A 24028-nucleotide genomic window follows, 5' to 3' on the forward strand; every position below is an offset into this window, starting at 1 on the left:
TCCAACCTTATATATAAAATAAAAAGATGTTTTATCAGAAATTTGCAATGTCACTCCTGTAGCTGAGATATGGACCTTATTGAAAAGCGGTCCATGGTGTTTTTAAAAATATTTTCTCAGCTGAGAGGTTACTCTTCAAAACGATTGAAACCAGGCTCTTGTTATCAGTTCAATAAAAACGCAATAACATTGAAATATATTTAATAAAGGGTAATAATTAAGAACACTTCTGGTCCAATGAAATAAAAAATCAACATGTGTAAAATCAGTATAAAAGATTAACAGTAACTCTGTAAAAATGAAATTAAAAAAGCATAATAATGTAACAATAATCATTTGATAATCTGCATAAACGGATATTTTTCTTTAAAAAACGTTGTCATGGTACATGTATGCATCTCTTCCATTCAGAAAACAATGTAAAATTTTCACTTCATCCAAATTACAATTATTTTGTACTTTACAGAAGAAAAACTTTCATTCATGTCCGACGCAAACAAAAAGAATACCAGTAGTTATACTTTGAAACAAATATGTTTGAAAATCCTCTTTAAAAAGAAGTCATACCGTACAGCTGTTGTAGTAGTCTCTGTTAGTTCATGACATTATACATACAGCTGTTGTAGTAGTCTCTCTTAGTTCATGACATTATACATACAGCTGTTGTAGTAGTCTCCGTTAGTTCATGACATTAAGAACAAAAGAGATGTCTATCACAGTTATACCTTATCTTGAACTTAAATAAAACATTTTAAAAATGTCAGTATTCTCTTGTAAATGAGTGAAAAGATCATGCAGTAAAAAGAACATGCATGGTCATAACTATGACTAGTAGTTTCACATGATTATGACTAATAATGATAGTTTCAATTCACATTAGCATGTTTGTTCTTTATGTGTCGTCGCAAACTGAATGTCCACCTATATGAAGCACCACAAATTTAGCATCTGTGTTCAGCTTTCTGCTCGTGAATAGCACGGTGATGTTGCATCAGGTTGTCCTGTCTTGAAAACTCCTGCTGACAACTGTCACCTTTATATGTCTGTGGAACCGGGTGCGTTTTTAAGTGTCTTTTCAAGTTATGGAGTTATGTGAATATCTGCCCACAAATCTCGCACTTGTAGGTTTTCCCCTCCTTGTGCTTGTTCATATGTGCATTCATTGTTTGCCTAGTGCAATAGTACTTGTCTCATTGGTTACAAACGAAATACATTTTTTTTTCTGGATGGTGTTTTGTTTTGACATCTTTGCGTAGTCCAGAATAGGTTTTAAATTCACGGCCGCACGTTTCACACATCCCACGCGTAGCCATCTCATGGAACGAAGTGTCAAGGGCTTCATAATTGAAACAAAGGAGAACATCTGTAGAAAAGAGTTGTTAGGGAATATGTAAACAGGACAAGAAGTGTATAAAGGATACGTCGAATTTATATTGTTACAGAGGATTATGAAATAATGATAATTTCTCACATGCTTTATGAGTCACAATGACCTTATATGTCCTGTCAACGTTAAATATGTCGTAGGCAAAGTTTAATGAACCATGTATCTGCTATTATTTCAATTTGGAGAGGATAGCTAATGAATATCTTTACACTAGCCTTGGTCGCACAGGCACTTGAAGTATGGCTACTACTTATCCCCCCCCTTTTTTTTTATGGAGTGCCAAATTAACAGAAACTCAAATCATTGAAGATATCTTCAATTATTTGAAGATATCATCAATTCATTTGATGCGCGCAACAATTGAATTAAAGATCTCTTCAAATAATTAATGATATCTTCAATTCTGAATTATTGCGCGCATTAAATGAATTGATGATAGCATTGATTCTTCTGCTGAATTGATGCGCGCTTTAATTGAATTAATGATCTCTTCAAATGAATTAATGATATCAACAATTGAATTGATGCGCGCTACAATTCAATTGAAGAGAGCAATAATTGATATAATGCGCGCATCAATTCATTTGATGAGAGCAATAATGGATTTAATGCGCGCATTAATTCAATTATTGCTCACTTCAATTGAATTAATGATATCTTTAATTCGTTTGAAGAGAGCAATAATTCTTTTAGAGAGAACAACTATATAATTAGAGATATCTTCAATTCAACATATCCACAATTGAATTAATGATCTCTTTAATTGAATTGTTGCTCTCTTTAAAAGAATTGATGCGCGCATTAATCCCTTATGCAAAAGCATTGTAAATAATTAAAGATATCTTCAATTGAATTAAAGAGATCATCAAATTATTTATACCGAGCTCTAAATCAATTATTGCGAGCAATATTTCTACGAAATTGATGCTCTCATCAATTGAGTTGAAGAGAGCAATAATTGAATTAATGCGCGCATCAAATCTATTATTGTTCTCATTAATTCAATTGATGCTCTCATCAATTGAATTGAAGGGAACAATAATTGAATAAATGCGCGTATTAAATCAATTGTTGTTCTCATTAATTCAATTGATGCGCGCATTAATTCAATTGATGAGAGCAATAATTGAATTGAAGCGCGCATTAATTCATTTGATGAGAGCAATAATTGATTTAATGCGCGCATTAATTCAATTAAAGAGAGCAATAATTGAATTGATGATATCTTCAAATAATTGAAGATAAATGTATCTTCAATTATTTGAGTTTATGTTAATTTGGCGCTCCATACTTTTTAAATTCTTATTTTGTGGCGATAATATCTCCAAAATGTGTGGATTCTCTGTCTATCTCATCCCTATTTTGATTTATGTAATCTTTTCGCTCTTTTTGCAAGCTTTAGAGATTGACCTACCGGTATAATAAAAGAGAGAGAGAGAGGGGGGGGGGGGGGGGGGTATCAGAAGCCTGTGATTGTTGTCGTTGGAAACTTAAACGATGATGTAATTTGATACTAGTAAAAATCTTCAAAATACAGCATGGTCATGTTTGAAATGTCTAAGAATCTAAGTTAAATTAATCAAATTAAGATATGATGAAATGAAGTCTCGCTATTCGAAAATATAGAGTATTATGAAAAGAATTTAAGAAAGGGTCCAATCCTGAACCAAAATCGAGATCCAATCCGGCACATTTTTCATGAAAACGACTAGAGTCCAATCCTGCACATAAGCAAATGTTTAAGTCAATATATTTATGAAACCAAGGCGATTTAAGGGACGGATCGCATACATTTGATAAAGTTTTCATCAAAGGTTTGTGCACAGTCTATTATACGGAAATTATCTATCTTAAAATGCATTAAAACATGACCAGAAACATAGTCACCCGCTTCGAGTTCTACCGAAAAAACATCGTAGCGCATCAATTCAATTGTTGATATCATTAATTCATTTGAATTCAATTAAAACATGCATCAATTCAGCTGAAGAATTAATAGTATCATCAATTCAATTAATGCGCGTAATAATTTAGAATTGAAGATGTTATCATTAATTATTTGAAGAGATCTTTAATTCAATTGTTGCGCGCATCAAATTAATTGATGATATCCAATATACTGAGTTTATGTTAATTTGGCGCTCCATATAGCTAAATGATGCTGATCTATTAAACAAAATATTACGGAAAATGTATTGCAATAGTGCCTGATAAAAATTGTGAGTTCCTCATATAAATTCAAAACAAAGATACTTTGTCAAGATTTTAAACCAGGGCACAGGAACCGGTGTTTTTATCTGCAATAATAACAGTACGGGTCAATACCATACCACCTCCTAATATGTTGGGGGTGATATGGTATAGACCCTCACTGATATTATCACAGACCAAATTACCGGTTCCTGTGATCAGGGTCACCCCGGGTGTCACATTTCACATAATAGTCAGCAAGGAAGAGTCCACACAGATCTTTTCCGGAAGAAAAAAATATAAATATACCAGTATATGATGTTGTACGCATCATGTTTGGTAATCGCCAATAAAGCACACAAAAATTTTGCATTTTAAGTGGAAAATTTATATATGCTTCAACTCTCCAGAGTTCGATTCAAAGTAATTTCTATGAGCGCAGGAACTAGCCAATCAACGTCTTTATCAGAATTTCGTAAACCTCGCTTTTGAGTTAAAAAGAAAATACTGAACAAAGAGGTAGAGAATATCAATCATCTCCGGGATTTTTTTATTTAACCATTACAATTCCGTTGGTTACCACTCGATGAACTAAATCCGGTGTAATCGGCTTTCAACAGAGACGGTACTTCCCGTACTACTAGTACTTTACTAGTACTACTAGTGATAGTATCAACTGAGGACTAGATTTTCATATACGGTAAAGACATGGCACCATATATGTACTTATCAATATAGTATTTTGACTGTACTACCGTTAGGTAAATTGTCAAAGATGGTAAACTAAGGGCGATATCAATGTCTGACAAAAAAAACAATAAAAAAACTTAAGCTAATTCACATAGTTTTCACCAAGATCCCCACACCCCCTACTACAGGTTGGGAACACTTCCCCTATAGGGAGATCTCTTTAAAACGCGATTATCCCTCTTTAGCGAGACAGTAAACATTACCATATAAACAGATGTTTTTGGCGTCTTTATTGAAAATAATGGCAATGCTGAATGAGTGCGATACGCACTTAACATGACACGAATTGTCTCAATAAAATTGAAGACACAGTCAAGAAATTTCATATCAAAGTTGCTGCGTATTAAAGAGGAAAGGAGTCTGAAATCAAATGCACATTGCATTGTGAGTGGGTTTTTTTTAAAATTTATATTATCAAACATTTTGGCACTTGTTCTTCTTTTCATGTGAAACACGAAGAGATGTACTCCATGGGTGTTTTTCTTGGTTGTAAGGGATATATTTACTCTCACTAGAGGGATAATCGTGTTTTTGCAAGAATATCACACTGTAGGGGAAGTGTTCCCAACCTGTTAAAATTAGATGGTGAATGTTGAAACTAATCGATTAACAAGTAAAAACATACTATTATAAATAATACTCTGTATACCTTTTCTACTGTTTATTCACAAAGGAATGTGCACTTTAAAACTAATACATATATTTATACGGTGTGACTGTTGGACCCATAGTTGCCAACTCACCAGCAGAGTTGGTGAAAGACACTGGACTACCAGATATGATGAGATATATCCAGTAAATTTTCAATTTGTCCGGTAGAACTTAGAAACTCATCTGACAAACTGTCCAGTAGATATTAAGAGACAAAAAAGGGATCATATCTGCGTTTAACTTGCTTTTGTACAACAAATGTACTTTCCCAGAAACCGTAAGCCCACTCCGTGCATGTACTTTCAATATCACGCATGTCATTCTACTTCCGATTGTGTGGCCTATCACATGGTTGAAAAATCGTAGTTCAGACGTAAAAAAGAAAGTTGAATGTGTAAACATAGGTGCTTGAACAGTTTGTCAACATGATTGCATATCTCCCTCCCCTTTAGTTTACAATAAATATTTTTAGATTAAATATAACTATTCACTTCCGTGGCGATAGCTCTGATTTTTGTTAGTTACAAATTATGAAAATTTTTGATATATTATGTAAAAGATCACGTAAATATTGGCCGGCTTTATGCTGTGCAGTTTGAAGAAATTTTATTGTACGGTTGAGTGAGTAAACAACTACACCACATAATACTTTTCTATATGGCAGGCCAGGGTTCCAGGGTATGTGGTTATATCCACAAGCACCTATGAACAAAAAGGATGAAAATCAAACTACATATGTACAACAAAATTGATAAGAAAGTTTAATTCATGTGTGGTCAAAACATAGAGAGCTGTTAAACACAAGTAAATGTTTTAAACTGTCACACTCAAGGCTTGCAAATAAAAGAAAAAGGTGAATCAATCTCTGACAGGTTTTTTTTATTCTGTCAGATAAATTTTTAACTTGTCCGGTAGGTTTTCTAAATTATCCCTAATCTACAGGACATGATGTCTGGTAGTTTTTAACGCTCTTTTGCCAACTCTGTAATCCTAGTAAATATGTTGTGAATGCCATTACGCATTATGACCAGATTTTTTGCTTTCAAAAGAGGGTCATGGCCCTCTTTTTACATGTTGGAGGTGGGCAACTATGGTTGGACCGAGCGAAGCATGAAATGGTCATTGGCATTCATAGTTTGATTAAGTATGGTAAATTAGAATTCGCTTTAAAATATATATTATTTATGAAATTGCCCTTATGTTAAACGCTCAGTAACATCTGAATATTAAAGGGGGGAATATAATGAGGATAACTACAGTATCGGTCTATTCAGGAAATAGAACACTAGCCTTGATACTTTTACAACCATGATAAGCAGCAATCTTTAAAGAACATTTCATTAATGTCAGATACGAAAGAAATGAAATCAGGACCGTCATTTTGATAAAATGTGCATGGATGCTATCAATTCAGTAAATTGTATTACCAGTAAGAAAACACAAAGTGCCTGGCAGCCAGCAATTGCGGATATAGCATTAAGTTTCTAATACAAGGTAGAGATCCACAGGCACTTTTTTCATAGACTTCATATTAAAGTTATGCTATTTGTTATCAAATAACATAGCTTACAATGTCTATGAAACAAGCGCCTGTGTATAGACGATACTATTGTCAGTGTCAAACCTATAATTTTTGTCATGTTGCTTGAAACACATTTTCATTTTAATTAAGATTTTTAATTATTCTCTACATAGCCTTTTTTAATGATCTTCTTTCTGAGTATTTTCCTCTCTAAAATACCTAGCAAGACAATTGTAAAGCCACCATTTTCTCACAAACATGACTCAAATAAGTCATACATGGGATAATTCATTTATTTGGAATGACTTACTGATAACATACTGTATGACCTACTAGAAAGTGATTTTTGCTTGTAAAAAAAACCCTCGATGATTCCGTAAAGAAAACAAAAACTACTGAGTCAAACTTTATTTCCAAATATTTGATATTTATGAAGCTTAAAACAATTAAAATAATCACATTTCTTACTGAAATAATCATGTGCCTGATCAAACAAGTTTGTATTGAGTTTCACTTGTCTGAACTGGGTTTTCACTAGCGTAGGGCAATCAGACAACCATTAATGTTGATCCCTGTTTGTCAAGTCAAATCAAATCAACAACAAACTTTGAAGGATGTATTACCAATTGGCAAATTCCATCTTCTCATAAACAGTTAGAAGGCAGGTTTTTCAATTTGAAGGGGAAAATAGAGAAACTTGTTAATAACCATACTTGCCATGTATATTTTGTCTGTTTAATACATGTCATGTTGTGGTGATTTTGGAAGTATTAATGAAGGAGTGATCCCTTTGGAGCACCGCTCTATAGCAATGATGTCAAAGAGCAGATTGCGCAGTTTCTTTCTCTGTCTCGAGCTATTCATCAGGGTAGATGGTTATGTTTTTTAGAGCACTGGTGTTGTATATATGCAAGTCTTTGTCATTCCTTGTCTTTATCTAATATATCTGTTTTAGTTAAGTGATATAGAGTTGTTATTTTAGCCAAAAGATCATTTTATTGGCATAGGTGGTAGGATAGTTTTGTCCACCTGCACTGCAGATCATAGTGGGGGCTTTGAGGTCACAGGTGGAAGCCATTTTGAACAATGTAATACTTGTGATTTATATCAATCAATTTTAGATTATGATTTAGTTGGTTATTTCTTGAAATAGTTCACATACATGTAGTTTTGATGTAGGTCAAAGTAATATGTTTTAACAAGATATAGCTAGGTAGGTGGGCAATGGATGGCAGTGGGAGATGAATTGGCTTTGCAGGGTAGCCTAGTAGGAACCCTGGAACAGGGCGTAGCCATGAAAGGGATGTCATTAGCTCATCGGTAGAACATGCCTGAGAGAGTCCAATCTATAGAAAGGGTGAATGATGGCAGAGATGGCTTCCAATTTTTAGGAATGACTTGAGAAGCAATGTCAAAGTATGCTGGAAGATAAAGTATGCTGGAAGATAGGGACCCTTGGATGTTCTTCTTCTTTCTTAGTAGAAGTTTGGCCATGATATAGTCGATTTAGGTTCAGCTGTGAGACAGGAGGAGACTTGGGCATCTAACCATCAGCCAAGTGCAGGGGGGGGGGGGGGGCATTTGTGTCAGATCTGAGCAGGAGCATACAGGGGAGTATATGATTGTTTCCAGTATATATAGTAGTGCCCCAGGGACAAATCACCAAAATTTAAAGTGTTTTGATATCATGGTCCAATAAAAACATTCAGTTTGGTCAGCTGTTGGTTGCAGTCCCAGTAAAGCCTACTCCAGGAGCTAGAGCTCAGGCGTCAGTGAGGGATGCATTGTCCATTCATTGATTAAAAACAATCATTGAGGGGTACTGCATCTGAGCTGCACCAAATGTCCAATATTGTATTTTCACAAGGCAACTGGCTTTGTCAGAGAACAATCTGTGACAGTGGCTCCTATCAGAACTGATGCTCATTACTCGAGTGTGTAGCAGGATGAGAGGGTATGCAACTATGACAAACAAGAGGTACTGTGAGCAATGCTCACTAAGAATACCCCCCCCCCCCCCCCCCCCCCCCCGCTTACCCCAATCTCCCAAAGGGTGTTGGTAATAGGTATAAACTACCTCTTTTCTGAGTATAAAAAAGAAATGGCATGACAAACAGAACCATATTGCTACTTCGATGTCCAGTGCGCGTGACCTTTGACCTTTTGACCTCAAAATCGATAGGGAACATTTTCATCCCATGGGTAATCCATATGTATGATATGGTGACTGTAGGTGGAAAGGATAACGCTTTAGAGCCCGGAAACCATATTGCTACTTCGATGTCCAGTGCGCTTGACCTTTGACCTTTTGACCCCTAAATCGATAGGGAACATCTTCATCCCATGGGTAGTCCATATGTATGATATGGTGACGGTAGGTGGAAAGGATAACGCTTTAGAGCCCAGAAACCATATTGCTACTTCGATGTCCAGTGCGCTTGACCTTTGACCTTTTGACCCCAAAATCGATAGGGAACATCTTCATCCCATGGGTAGTCCATATATATGATATGGTGACGGTAGGTGGAAAGGATAACGCTTTAGAGCCCGGAAACCATTGCGTCTACAGACGGACGGATGGATGGACAGACAGACGGACAACCCGATTCCAGTATACCCCCCCCACAACTTGTTGCGGGGGGTATAATAATTAGAAGTGGGGTGTTTCCAGTCAACCAATATTCCCCTGCCCCAATACTAGTAACAGAATGCCACTAGTACCCAGTGTCATCCTTCAGTAGGTGAGAGGTTTTTCGGGCTAGCTAGTTTGGTTTGTTGATGTTCAGCCAATGTTGGAAAATCATTGTGTCAAGAGTGCATTAGTTTAAAATAATGAAATTGGGGTGCCAGTGAGTACAGGAGTCAATAGTTATATCTATAAAGGTCTACAATGTAAACAACAACCACAGAGTCGCAGTTTAGTTGTTGTTTACATTTATGTTTATTGATAAAACTGATGACTGCTATGCAGTGAGGCAGAGTAGTTGTGTGTCAGTGGAAGGCAGTGGGGGTTATGGTCAACAGGTGTGGATGTTCAGTGGGCCAGGAATAATTTAGAGGTCAGGGACACAGGGTGCTACCAGGAACTGGTGGGAAGTTGTATGATTGGCTGGAGAGTACTGGAGCAGTTGTTAGGGTGGTTGGCTAGAGGACACCTGGGATATTGTTGGTTGCCATAGTGATATAACTTCTCAGGTGCATTTCTCTGTACATTTTCTTTGCTTTGTTATTGACCTAGGTTGCAAGGTATATTGTGCTTTGGATGTTAATTTTTGCACATCTTGGAGACCTGAAGGGAATGATGTTAGTATGGTGGCTGATACTGATTGAGCTAGAGCTGCACATTTGATTGGTCACTGATATCAATTAAGACAGGTAGAATAGTATCAGGGTATCTGGTTAAGGCACACTCTGGAGATCCACTTTGTGTGATTAGCACCACATGTGTCTCGGTCCAGTGTGGTTTCAGTTTGGAGGATCAGACCATTAAGGTAGGGCATAGATGTCACACAGACTCCAGTCTGGCATCCAGTTGATGGGCAGTTCTCTGATGCAGAGATGGTGAAGATGTTTTCAAGTGTCATGTTAGTGAGCATGGACTTTCCCAGGTAAACACCTATACATGTACTGGGGTTAGTGAGCATGGACTTCCCCAGGTAAACACCTATACATGTACTGGGGTTAGTGAGCATGGACTTCCCAAGGTAAACACCTATACAGGTACTGGGGTTAGTGAGCATGGACTTCCCTAGGTAAACACCTATACATGTACTGGGGTTAGTGAGCATGGACTTCCCAAGGTAAACACCTATACATGTACTGGGGTTAGTGAGCATGAACTTTCCCAGGTAAACACCTATACAGGTACTGGGGCTTGTAATGAGGTCTGAAGGCATTCTGTGCAAGATTCAAAGCATGTACCTTAAGTGCCCACTTTACTTAGATTTGACAAAGTATGAGAGAAAGTTAATGACAAATAATTTTTCATGCCACTTTCTTGCCTAACCTTATACATGTAACCACATCTTCCCTCAGATGACATCCATGAGTGAAAGTGTTGTAAACATTTGCATTTGTTGAAATGCAGAATTGCAAAATATCAATCTCAATGGCCTACATTTTTCATAACGCTATGCGAGTTAATTCCCCCTGATTACAGAGGGCGCGCAGCAAATTGCAGTCCTCAGTTGACGGTGCCATATAAGAAATAAATAGAAAATTTACAATTTTTGATTGCAATTAATTGCCAGTTAAGGAATTTTCTAAGAATTAAGTGTAATGACTTGAAAATAGTATAATTAAACAAATTATTTTAGTCACTAATTACATTTATATGTGTCCCTTGTGTGGTTTTCTCGCAAGCAATGCATGGTCATGATGTAATAAAGTATGAAAATATTACCTAGTCCTCGATTTCTTTAGATCAGAATCATGATGTCCTTAGTATATCAGCAATTCTTCATTACTGATTTTTATCAATATTTTCGACAACCAAAACACAAAAAACATGCAATATGATATGCCTAAAAACACATGTAAAACCAACGCATACATGTACATGATCAATTTATCATTTCACACTGAACAAAACTACTTGTTGCTAAATGTACACTAGGTGCCAATAAATAAAGCATGCTAATTATCTCGAATTGGTATGTCTACTGTAATATTTTTGTTTAAATATTTCTTTCACATGTGATTCAATCTTTTGAACGTTAGATTTAGTGTACATCAACTTACACCTCTTCTTGCATTTCAATTACTCAAATGAGCACAAAAACAATCATCAGGCTCTTAGCAACAATGGGTATGCCTCCTCTTATTATTACATACAAACTTTGCTATTTTTACGTGCAGAGATAGATCTATAGTCTTTAGCGGATAGGCTGCCCCCCCCCCCCCCCCCCTATAAGAAAAACATTGTCGTAAAAGGTACTGAAAATGTAAAATTTAACTTATGAATGGAACTGAAAAATCAACCCTTGCCACCTTCCTTCTCGAGCTTTGGATCATTTTTTTTTAAAAGCTACTTGTCAAGAAATAGTTTATGCAATATCATGAAGTCAGCTCCCCCCCCCCCCCCCCCCCCCCCCCCTACAATGCTACGTGCCTGATTGTATTACATGCTTTCATTGTGCTTTTAATTCTAGGTGTCTGTTGTTTCTAAAACATATTACTATTGAACTCCTCGGTATTAATTGCATAATTTAGACAGAAATAAACATCAAATACACCTATAACCCCCCCCCCAACCCCCCTTCCCCAACTCTACAATTTGACAAAGTGCATACTTAGAAAAGTTTTCTCCATAAGATCGAAGAAATTGAACCTTGTTTTTGTCATAGATATAATACAACTTGTTAAAACTTGGTATACTAAAGAATTTATGTGAAGCTTATGACCGCAATCATAAGCGCACCCCCAACTTCCGGTGTAAGGGGAGGAGCTGCAAAAATGTAGGCCATTTGGAATCATATCTCAACCAGTTTGTACCAGATTTTCAGTTGTCAATAAATTTGCATTTTGCAGCTGATTTAGAAACATATTAGGAGCTGATTCAGACTGAGTACAGTTTATTCATTACCCTAGGTTTAATTTCAGTAAAATTTAGTTAGGTCAAATTGAACTATTCGTCAGTTAAATTCTTTTTCAAAAACAGCAGAGTGTATGAAATGAATTTCAAATAGAAATATTATTCACTGGTGATGGCAGACAGCATCAATTATAAAGATAACATAAAAATATTATTCACTGGTGATGGCAGACAGCATCAATTATAAAGATAACATAAAAATATGATTCACTGTAATTCACTGTACATGTACTTCATTATAATAAGACATTTTACATTATAATAAGACATTTTACATTATAATAAGACATTTTACATTATACATTATAATAAGACATTTTACATTATAATAAGACATTTTACATTATGTAGTATAGTAACTGTTGTGAATAGTACTTTTAAACATCTATATTTGACAATATTCCTTGCAGATACACAATGAATGAGCCAGAAATTTTGACAGAGGTACCAGGGACACTGAAAAGGCTGATTAGATTGGTTGTCCGTGGATTCTACAGTCTGGAACATGCGATGATCATTGACCTTCTAGTGCGGAATCCTTGCATGAAAGAAGATGATATTGTAGAGATTCTCAAGTTTGAAAGAAAGCAACTCAGAGCTCTGATAAACACTTTGAAAACAGAAAAATTTGTAAAGACTCGAATGAAAATGGAAACTGATGCTGAAAACAAATCCACTCGGCAGACATACTACTTTATCAATTATCAAGTGTTTGTCAATATTGTCAAATATAAACTAGACCATATCCGCAGAAAGATTGAGATGGAAGAAATGCACAACACTAGCAGAGCCTCTTTCAGATGTCCCACTTGTGAAAAGACTTTCACAGACCTTGAAGTTAATGAGTTGTTTGACATGATGAGTGGGACATTTCGTTGTACATTCTGTGAGAATGAGGTAGAGGAAGATGGCGGAGCATCATCAGTCCAGGACTCACGGACATTACTGGCCAAATTCAATGAACAGATACAGCCAGTATATGACCTACTACAGAAGTGTGATGACATTAAATTAGCTCCTGAGCTATTGGAACCAGAACCCACAGATCTCAACAAAATCCACAATAGGTTTCATATTATTTACATCCATAATATAAAAAACATGGTTTTGTTAGTACAGACCTAATAAAAATGGCATTACATGCAAAAAAGACAATTTAAAAAACAAAATCACATTCTAGTAGTAGTTTGCATTGGATTCCACATAATATATGCATGAAATTATTTTACATTCCCAATGTATTTGCCTTTAATATCTTTACACACACACACACACATGTAAACTTGTTTGTTTTTTTTGCTACATGCAAATATGGGTTTATAAATATTTTTATAGATATACTTTTAGCAAAACATGTAAACATTGATAAAAAATTTTTGGAGTAATGGAATATTCTTAACTAAATCAACCAAGTAATTAGATAAGGATTTCACTAATTTTGACATCCTTACCTTGTACTTTAACCATAATTCATGAAAAGAAATTGATACAGATATGTTTATATGGCTTTCCCATGATAACAATAAAGTGTGTTTTTTCAGTGCATTAGATTTCTACAGAATGACTGAAAAACATATGGCACGTAGCCATGATACGAAGGGGCAGGGCTATGCAAGGCAGACACTGCCGGATCAGCTGAATCTGGTCTCTAGCAGACACTGCCGGATCAGCTGAGACTGGTTTTTAGCAGACACTGCCGGTTCAGTTGAGTCTTGTCTATAGCAGACACAAACTCAGATGCAAATTTTGATAAAACAGGCTCAGGGTCTGCTTTCTGCTTCTGCAAAGGTGTTAGGTTGTACATGTGTAATTATATATCTTTATGAATATACTACACACACTACATATAGTAACATTAACAAAACATTACATGGTTTCAGGTCACATTCATCAAAGACAGCCAATATAGACAGGGAGGTTTGGAGTGGGGACAAGAATCGTGCCGTCAATTATAACCTGGGATCCAACTCCACAGTCACCATCAGTATGGGAGGGGAGAATGAGACAGATAAACAAGAGGCAGTGAAAAAGGTCCCTGTCTGGATGTCACACAGCACGGTGGAGGGAGCGCAGGAGGACAGCAGGGTTAGTTACTTGCAAACTCTAAAGACTGGTTTCACTATGGTACAAGGCCCTCATATACGCAGGGTTCAAATTTCACATTTTTGTGATTGGCTGTGTTCAAGCGACTCAGGTGAGCGATGTGAACCATGGGCCTCTTGTTTGACATTATTAAGATAATACATGAACAGTGATCAATCTCATAACTTCTATAAGCAATACAAAATAGAGAGTTGGGCAAACATGGACCCCTGGATATTCCAGAGGTGGGATCAGGTGCCTAGGAAGAGTAAGCATCCACTGTCGACCGGTCACACCCACCTTGAGCCCAATATCCCTAACAGGTAAACAGAGTTATCTGTAGACAAAATCAGTGTGCACTTTATATGGCACACAATAACTTTAGATTTCTTGATATAATTATGTCTCCCCTTTTTCAAGGGGAGACATTGTTTTTGTACTTTCTGTCTGTCTGTCTGTCTGTCACAAAATCTTGTGAACACTTCCTCTCCTATATGGCTTGTCGGATAGACTTGAAACTTTGTACAATGCTTCATTGCCATTTGTAGATGTGCATATTGTCAGGACAGGAGGATCCAATTATTTTCCTAAAAGTTATAGTAGATCTAAGTGGGGTGGAGGATGTAAAATAGCTTGTGAACGCTTCTCCTATATGGGTTATCTGATAGACTTGAAATTTTGTACAATACTTCAATGCCATTTGCAGATGTGCATATCTCAGGAACAGGAGGAACCAATTGTTGTCCTTAAAGTTATAGTGGATCTGAGGGGTGGAGAGTGTAAAATAGTTTGTGAACACTTCTCCTATGTGGCTTATTGGAGTTCATAATGTATATGTTCCTGCTCATGCTTTCTCCTCCATACCATGCAGTACATTAAGGAGAGGAGGTTTCGTTTGGAGCACTTCCAATTTGGGGAACTGGGGAGACATTTGTTTTTCATAAAAACAATCTGTAGTTTTCATTGAATGAAGAGGAAGATCCTTTTCGATTTTCAGATTTATTGGTTTTGTCATTACAGTTATGGGACATAGAATTAAAAACCCTTACATCAGCCACAAAAATGAAGTTTTACAAATTATGATGCAATCATCTTATGTTGTATTATTTAAAATTGTCAACTGGGGATATCTCCAATTGATGTATTTTGTTGGAATAATGTTTTATTGAGTAGTTTTAAGTTGTGTCTTTCAAATATGTATATGGTCACTAGAATTAAAGAATAATAGTGAAATTGGTTAGGGCTATTCCAGAAATAAATACATGGGGGGGTCGGGAGGCACCTTTTGTATATACCAAGCACCCATAAAAAAAAATAAAAAATTACCCCATGACCCATCAAATTAATAAACTCATTTTACAATGACCCATCTAATAAAAAAAAAAACTAACCAGACCCACCACAAAAATATTTTTAAAAATGAAAACGGTACAAATCTCGCGAGGTTTTCGGGACAAACATTCTAGTCAATGACGCGGTAATGCCTGTGCGACATTGTATCACAGTAGTTCTAAAGAAACGATGTCACATCAACAATCAAAGGCATCTATGGCGGGAATGTTGGAAAGATTGGGAGTCCAAACGATGCTATTATCATGAAATGGGTATGGATATGTTTTTCCACGAATCGTTCGTCTTCTAATGGAGCCCGCGCCCGGAGGCCTCTATATCACCATCACACCGACTGATAAATATAACGCATCGGTACCCTCGTATAAATCAACTAAGGTTTGCCTATTTTTATTAGAAAACGGAATACCTATTGGTTTCAAAATATTCCCAAAATCGATGAACAGAGTTCGCCGCCATCACGTCCAAAGGGACCCTATTAAACGCGCCTCTAATTTGAAGAGTGCCGTAATGGAAAGTTATGCGCTGCAAAGAGCGACAACTCGAATAGTTCTATGTTACTTTCGATTTCGAAAGCAGCATTTCGAAAGCACGTTTTCAATTTTCCCTCCAACGTTTTGTAACCAACACGACAAGAGCGACAATAAAAATATTCTGAAAACTCAACACCCACATGGCACAAAATAAAACAATAGAAACTACCCACTACCCATAATAAATATTTTATTAACAATCCCACCACGGACCAATTAAAATATGAAAAAATACGACCACCCACACAAAAAAATATCATTTGCCGCCCGACCCCCCCCCCCCCCCCCCCCCCCCATTTGATCATTTCTGGAACAGCCCTTATTACATTCGGAAATGATTGTGTTTCAATAGAGCCCCGCTGTTAATGAGGATTTCAAACCCAACCACATGGATACAGCAAATCGCTCAGCGGTCAACAGTGAAATTGAAACAATCCTGTACATTCATGAGAAGAAGGGCGGGACACAAGGGGCAGCCCTTCCTGGACAGAAAAATGAAAGCTCCAGTAGTGACTCGGAGGAAGAAACACCAAAATTTTCCACCCCTTCTCACCACTCAGGTATGCTATACTCCAACTCTATACGAAAAGTAAGGATACACAGACTAGCAAATTTATACTGAAAGTAAGGATACACAGACTAGCAAATTTATACTGAAAGTAAGGATACACACAAAGTAGCAAATTTATACTGAAAGTAAGGATACACAGAGTAGCAAATTTATACTGAATGTAAGGATACACAGAGTAGCAAATTTTTACTGAATGTAAGGATACACAGAGTAGCAAATTTTTACTGAATGTAAGGATACACACAGACTAGCAAATTTATACTGAATGTAAGGATACACACAGAGTAGCAAATTTTTACTGAAAGTAAGGATACTCACAGATTAGCAAATTTAGACTGAAAGTAAGGATACACAGAATAGCAAATTTTTACTGAAAGTAAGGATACACAGAGTAGCAAATTTATATTGAAAGTAAGAATACACACATATTAGCAAATTTATACTGAAAGTAAGGATACACAAAGTAGCACATTTATACTGAAAGTAAGGATACACAGAGTAGCAAATTTATATTGAAAGTAAGGATACACACATAATAGCAAATTTTTACTGAAAGTAAGGATACACAGAGTAGCAAATTTATATTGAAAGTAAGGATACACACAAATTAGCAAATTTTTACTGAAAGTAAGGATACACAGAGTAGCAAATTTATACTGAAAGTAAGGATACACAGAGTAGCAAATTTATATTGAAAGTAAGGATACACACATAATAGCAAATTTATATTGAAAGTAAGGATACACACATAATAGCAAATTTATATTGAAAGTAAAGATACACAGAGAAGTAAATTTATACTGAATGTAAGGATACACAGAGCAGGCTGTCCAGCGGCCCTAAAATTCCTAATTTTTTTCAGTTTTGCTAAAATTCCTAAAAAAAATGTAAAATTCAAGGGGAAATCCTAAAAAAGCCCTTATTTTTGATGTCAATTCCTACTTTTTTATCAGTCTTGAAAAATCAAAATGCATTCATACAAAATGTGTGTTATTAACGTAGATTGCAGTTCTTATTCAGATAATGCTGATGCAGTGAAAGCAAATTTATACTGAACGTAAGGTTGCACAGAGTAGCAACTTCATTGCTAATGTGTATAGCTTTAGAATACGCAAAGTTGCTCAAAATTTCATATTTTATACAAGTCTTGGATACTGCAGTTGAGCATTGGTAATACAGAAAAGAACACAATCATCCCTTAACAAATTGATTTTTTTATTGTACCCAGTGAATTAAATTCCTACAAAAGATCTATATACATGTATCATCCATCATATATGGATAAAATGTTTAATTAATTAAAGATTTTGCAAAACCTGATACATGCACAAGAAGATGCATGGAGTTACCTAAATGGATTTACTCTTATTGTTTCTGATCACTCTTTATCAGGACAAAATGAATGTTTGGTAATCAATTAAAGGGTATAATTTGTTACCAGAAGACATATTCCACCAAATTAGCATAAATGTCCGTCAATTTTTTTCCCTCCGTATTTAAAGATAAATATGCTTAAAAAGTAAAGAATGTTGTTAATTACAAACTTGAATGGACTAGAGTTAATTATAAAATCAAAAATATTTTGCCACACATAAATTGTTAAAATTATTTTGGTATATGAATGTTCAAAATATGGGAAAAAATTGACAGAATTAACTCCCGTGAGAAGTGGTACCCAACTTCTCGGGTAGTTTATTTCAACTTATATAAGAAAACAAGGGGCGAAAAAAATGTAACATAAAATGTATGTACTTTTACTTAATCTTTATAAAAAAAATTGCAAACTATTTATGAAAACAAATTATACAAAAGTAAATTCAAAGTAAACAGTTTTTGTAACTTTCGTTCTGTCAAACATACTGACGTTAGCGCTAATGTACATGTACACAGAGATGTATTGCAAAACAATTTGCTTTGATTATTTTTCTGGAATTAAGCATTAAAAGTCATAATCTAATTGTGGAACAGATTTTATCTTCTTTAAACAAAATATCTGACTTAAGAAATTACATTGATATTTGGTCTAAAATCATTGTCAAATTCTACTCGGCACAATGTGACATTAGCACACTTCTTTACCAAACCATTGTAAGAGTTGTGGTTCTTTGTTATTATTACAACTCTCCCTGCAAGGGGCGTTGTAATGGGATTTTCCAATTGCATGGCAGGTTGAGTGAATGAGGTATCTAGACTTACATAAAACTTCAAGCGATAGACCTTCTGTCAAAATTGCTGACGTTAGTAACATGTGATGTTAGCATAAGAAATCGTTCTATTTGTACTAAATCGTATGTCAAACTACCGGTTTATGAATTCAAAGACTATTTTATTGCAATAAAAGCTCATCATGGGAAACTATTTATAGTCTATCATGATTTACATCACTGCGAAAAGGTTCCGCAAGGTTTTGTTCCGTCAAACAATAACATTTGCATAAAAAAAAGTTCCGTCAAGAACTGACATTAGCATTGACAGAAAATAAAAGATTTGGGGTCATTATTAAAGCACAACAAACATTGGTCTCGATGTAATGTATATAGATTACATTTAAACCTTTCATCAAAAGAGCCATGTAGTTAAATAATTTCATAACTTATTTAGTAAACAGAAGATTTATTAATTGCTAATGTCATTTTCTGTCAAGTGTTCCGTCATAAAAATGTGATGTTAGCAACCGTTTTTAAAAAAATGAAATTAAAAGTGAAAGAATACTTTTATAATTTTATTTTTTACATTTTCTTGATCCTGAGTGTTAATATTTTTAGTTACCACAAAAAATTACCACAGTTTGGCACTTTGAAAAGACATTCCCAATGGGAAGCATTTTTCATGGAACATGTCAGAAGTGGTCATTTACAACAACATATTATGCTTCTATACAGCTTAAATTGTGTGATTTGTTATAAACCCTGTAAATTTGACAAAAACTTATCTAGAGAAATTTAATGTGAACCAAATACATTAATAAAGGTCCCCCAATATTGGAATGGAAAACCTTAATGAGTATAGTAGAAAACAGTAGAAAAATGGTCAGGTCTTCCATTTGGGAATGAAAAAAAAAAAAGAAAATCTATCGACAGAAGACTTCAAAGTTCAAGTTCATAAAAAAATGATACCATATTTGTTTACATATTTTGGATCTTGCTTCTGTGTTGATTAAGCATTGTTAATTAATTCGGTAGGTACATGTACATTGTACTTCAAGCAGCTCTATCAACTGTTTAGAGGATTTAGATGTATAGGATCTCTCATGGTTTGTGGTTTGATATGATTTATATTCAACGAGTTGTGTGTTTTCTATCCCCGAGCATTGGCGAGGGGGAAAAAACACGAGTTGAATATAAATCAAATCAAACCACAAACCATGGGAGATTCTTTTTAAAAAGTTAAAAAGACAGAAAAATCTCACATGGCTGTTTCACATGGGTAAAGTTGATTTCACACTGGTGATAATGTGAGAATAGTGAGTCAGAGGATGCGTTTTAAAAAAATTGAATTTTGCTTTTCTCAAGTTTGTGAAATCTATGTGTGCATACATGCAGGACAAGTGAATCATCATGGTGTTTTGTCAACAAGATCTGGAAATGTATGCAACATCTTGAAAAACAACAGATTTATCACAATGATGTTCTTTACAGTGTAAACCAGAAAATGTTTGATTTGTTTTTAGTTGAGGAGATGGAGAGTGAGGAGGAAGACCCTATGGTTATGGTTGCTGGGAGAAAAGTGTCCCTCCATGAAGTCACAGATGAAATGGTGACTAAAATGTCTCCAGAAGAGAAAGCGGAGTACATCAGGCTGGGACGAGAGCTGTATCAAAACATGTACGAATGAAGTGTTCAATTCATCAGGCTGGGACAAGAGTTGTATCAAAACATGTACGAATGAAGTGTTCAATTCATCAGGCTGGGACGAGAGTTGTGTCAAAACATGTACAAATAAAGTGTCAGTTCATCAGGCTGGGACGAGAGTTGTATCAAAACATGTACAAATAAAGTGTTCAGTTCATCAGGCTGGGACGAGAGCTGTATCAAAACATGTACGAATGAAGTGTTCAGTTCATCAGGCTGGACAAGAGTTTTGTCAAAACATGTACAAATAAATTGTTCAGTTCATCAGGCTGGGACGAGAGTTGTATCAAAACATGTACGAATTAAGTGTTCAATTCATCAGGCTGGGACGAGAGTTGTATCAAAACATGTACGAACAAGAGGTACTGTGAGCAATGCTCACTAAGAATACCCCCCGCTTACCCCAATCTCCCAAAGGGTGTTGGTAATAGGTATAAACTACCTCTTTTCTGAGTGTAAAAAACAAATGGCATGACAAACTGAACCATATTGCTACTTCGATGTCCAGTGCACGTGACCTTTGACCTTTTGACCCCAAAATCGATAGGGAACATCTTCATCCCATGGGTAGTCCATATGTATGATATGGTGACTGTAGGTGGAAAGGATAACGCTTTAGAGCCCGGAAACCATATTGCTACTTCGATGTCCAGTGCGCTTGACCTTTGACCTTTTGACCCCAAAATCGATAGGGAACATCTTCATCCCATGGGTAGTCCATATGTATGATATGGTGACGGTAGGTGGAAAGGATAATGCTTTAGAGTCCGGAAACCATTGCGTCTACAGACGGATGGACGGACAGACGGACAACCCGATTCCAGTATACCCCCCCCCCCCCCCCCCCCCCACAACTTGTTGCGGGGGGTATAATGAAGTGTTCAATTCATCAGGCTGGGACGAGAGCGGTGTCAAAACATGTACGAATGAAGTGTTCAATTCTAAAAGCTTTATAAAAATATGTACAAATATAGCATTTGATTCATCTGATTTGGATAAAGACTTTCTCAAAGTAGGGATTTTCACTGTGTGTCTTCTAAATGACAAAATGATGTGACATTTGACATGTTTTATAGGTCTTTGTAATTCCATGTACCAGTTCACATAATGCCAATATGATGAATTAGAAATGAATTTCACTTGTTAATTAAAGAAAATTTGACATTTGCAGATTTTGTTGGAAAATATTTATTTGTTTCTATTAATGATTTAATTAAGACCTGATTTTTAAACAAATGTGTAGAAGTTAAAATTGTAAATAATTCCAAATACCCTGTGTTGTGATGACAATGAGAAGTTTTTGGTCCTTCAAAAGTTAAACTTGATGTATTACACTAAGATTAGATTAGCTGATTAAATTCCTTGCATATATTAATTAAGAAAGTAATTAAGAAATAAAAATTGCATGAGGGTATGGACTGCGATGTTTCATGCCAGCGTACTTCACAAATCAAGTTAGCACATTGTCTACAACTGCAGTGCATTCATGAAGAAATGTCTACCATTACAAATTGTAAAGATCTCTAAGGCAAGAACAATGGAAATGTGAATATTTGACACCCGTGATGGAAGTCCAGTATTTACAGGCCAGTTTGATTGCGATTACTTTTTTGTTTAGAATAAATATCGTATACATGTATAACCAGAACTCAAGTAGTTGTACTAATGTGTCTGCTGCAAACATTTTCACTATTTGACACCTATTGTAAGCAGCATTGATACGACAAACCCATTGTAAGCAGCATTGATACGACAAACCCATTGTAAGCAGCATTGATATAACAAACCCATTGTAAGCAGCATTGATACAACAAACCCATTGTAAGCAGCATTGATACGACAAACCCATTGTAAGCAGCATTGATATAACTAACCCATTGTAAGCAGCATTGATATAACTAACCCATTGTAACAGCATTGATATAACAAACCCATTGTAAGCAGCATTGATATAACAAACCCATTGTAACAGCATTGATATAACAAACCCATTGTAAGCAGCATTGATATAACTAACCCATTGTAAGGAGCATTGATATAACAAACCCATTGTAAGCAGCATTGATATAACAAACCCATTGTAACAGCATTGATATAACAAACCCATTGTAAGCAGCATTGATATAACAAACCCATTGTAAGCAGCATTGATATAACAAACCCATTGTAACAGCATTGATATAACAAACCCATTGTAAGCAGCATTGATATAACAAACCCATTGTAACAGCATTGATATAACTAACCCATTGTAAGGAGCATTGATATAACAAACCCATTGTAAGCAGCATTGATACGACAAACCCATTGTAAGCAGCATTGATACGACAAACCCATTGTAAGCAGCATTGATATAACAAACCCATTGTAACAGCATTGATATAACAAACCCATTGTAAGCAGCATTGATATAACAAACCCATTGTAAGCAGCATTGATAAGACAAACCCATTGTAAGCAGCATTGATACGACAAACCCATTGTAAGCAGCATTGATATAACAAACCCATTGTAAGCAGCATTGATATAACAAACCCATTGTAACAGCGTTGATATAACAAACCCATTGTAAGCAGCATTGATATAACAAACCCATTGTAACAGCATTGATATAACAAACCCATTGTAAGCAGCATTGATATAACAAACCCATTGTAAGCAGCATTGATAAGACAAACCCATTGTAAGCAGCATTGATATGACATTGCTGTATGAACACAATACTTTCCTGAAGTAGATCAAAGCTGCAATAGTCCAATGAAGATAAATATAACCAGGGGTTAAGTGAAGGGAGGGGGGGGGTAAGTGAAGGGATAAGGGGGGTTAAGTAAAGGGAGGATGGGGGGTTAAGTAAAGGGAGGAGGGGGATAAGTGAAGGGAGAATGGCAGGGTTAGGTGAAGGGAGGATGGCGGATTAAGTGAAGGGAGGATGGTGGGGTTAAGTAAAGGAGGGAGGATGGCGAGGTTAATTGAAGGAGGGAGGATGGCGGGATTAAGTGAAGGGAGGATGTCGGGGTTAAGTGGAGGGAGGATGTCGGGGTTAAGTGGAGGGAGGATGGTGAGGTTAATTGAAGGAGGGAGGATGGCGGGATTAAGTGGAGGGGGAGGATGTCGGGGTTAAGTGGAGGGAGGATGTCGGGGTTAAGTGGAGGGAGGATGGCATGGTTAAGTGATTTTGCACTTGTCTTCATTCTTTAAAATGAGCTGTCATAATTACAACAAATGACAAAACAAACAAAAGAAATATAATTCCATGAATGGAAATGTACATCAGATTACCATGCTTACGTTTACAGTATTTTGATATCTACTTGGTAACATTACCACTTTATCTTATTATATATGAATGCTTTTGAAAAGAGACTTTTAGATAATAGAATGATAATTCTTAATTATATTTTGCGTTTGATGAACCATTGCTGTATCACAGAAAAAAATATGACTTATTCTAAATCTTTCATGAAGACAGGCATTGGCACTCGGAATCCTTTCTCAAGTACTAGAATATTCCTTTTTATACGTAAATCGCACGTCATGCAAATATCCTG

The 24028-nt window shown here is 35.9% G+C and overlaps 1 protein-coding gene across 2 annotated transcripts; it reads left to right on the forward strand.

Annotated features, from left to right (window-relative positions):
* The first annotated feature begins 4159 nt into the window (after positions 1-4159).
* Positions 4160-21650, forward strand: LOC125676022 (general transcription factor IIE subunit 1-like). Of its 2 annotated transcripts, XR_008800958.1 has the most exons (6): positions 4174-4277; positions 12504-13160; positions 13974-14178; positions 16411-16618; positions 20300-20534; positions 20642-20774. XR_008800958.1 is itself a non-coding variant. In XM_048913915.2 (5 exons), exons 2-5 carry the CDS (start codon positions 12511-12513, stop codon positions 20461-20463), a joined length of 1227 nt encoding a protein of 408 aa, XP_048769872.1. In that variant the 5' UTR covers positions 4160-4277; positions 12504-12510; the 3' UTR covers positions 20464-21650. The 2 variants fall into 2 exon arrangements, 1 of the variants encoding a protein (XP_048769872.1); XM_048913915.2 differs by having other exon boundaries at positions 4160-4277; positions 20300-21650.
* The last annotated feature ends 2378 nt before the right edge of the window (positions 21651-24028 follow it).

The sequence above is a fragment of the Ostrea edulis genome, chromosome 3, assembly GCF_947568905.1.
Source record: "Ostrea edulis chromosome 3, xbOstEdul1.1, whole genome shotgun sequence".
In the NCBI taxonomy this organism is placed as follows: domain Eukaryota; kingdom Metazoa; phylum Mollusca; class Bivalvia; order Ostreida; family Ostreidae; genus Ostrea; species Ostrea edulis.

Bases quoted from the DNA above. Each gene is read 5' to 3' on its own strand.
- LOC125676022 (XM_048913915.2), top strand. From the start codon at position 12,511: ATGAATGAGCCAGAAATTTTGACAGAGGTACCAGGGACACTGAAAAGG. The intron at 14,179-16,410 runs GTTAGTTACTTG...GTGTTTCAATAG, and splicing joins GAGCGCAGGAGGACAGCAGG to AGCCCCGCTGTTAATGAGGA. The intron at 16,619-20,299 runs GTATGCTATACT...ATTTGTTTTTAG, and splicing joins CACCCCTTCTCACCACTCAG to TTGAGGAGATGGAGAGTGAG.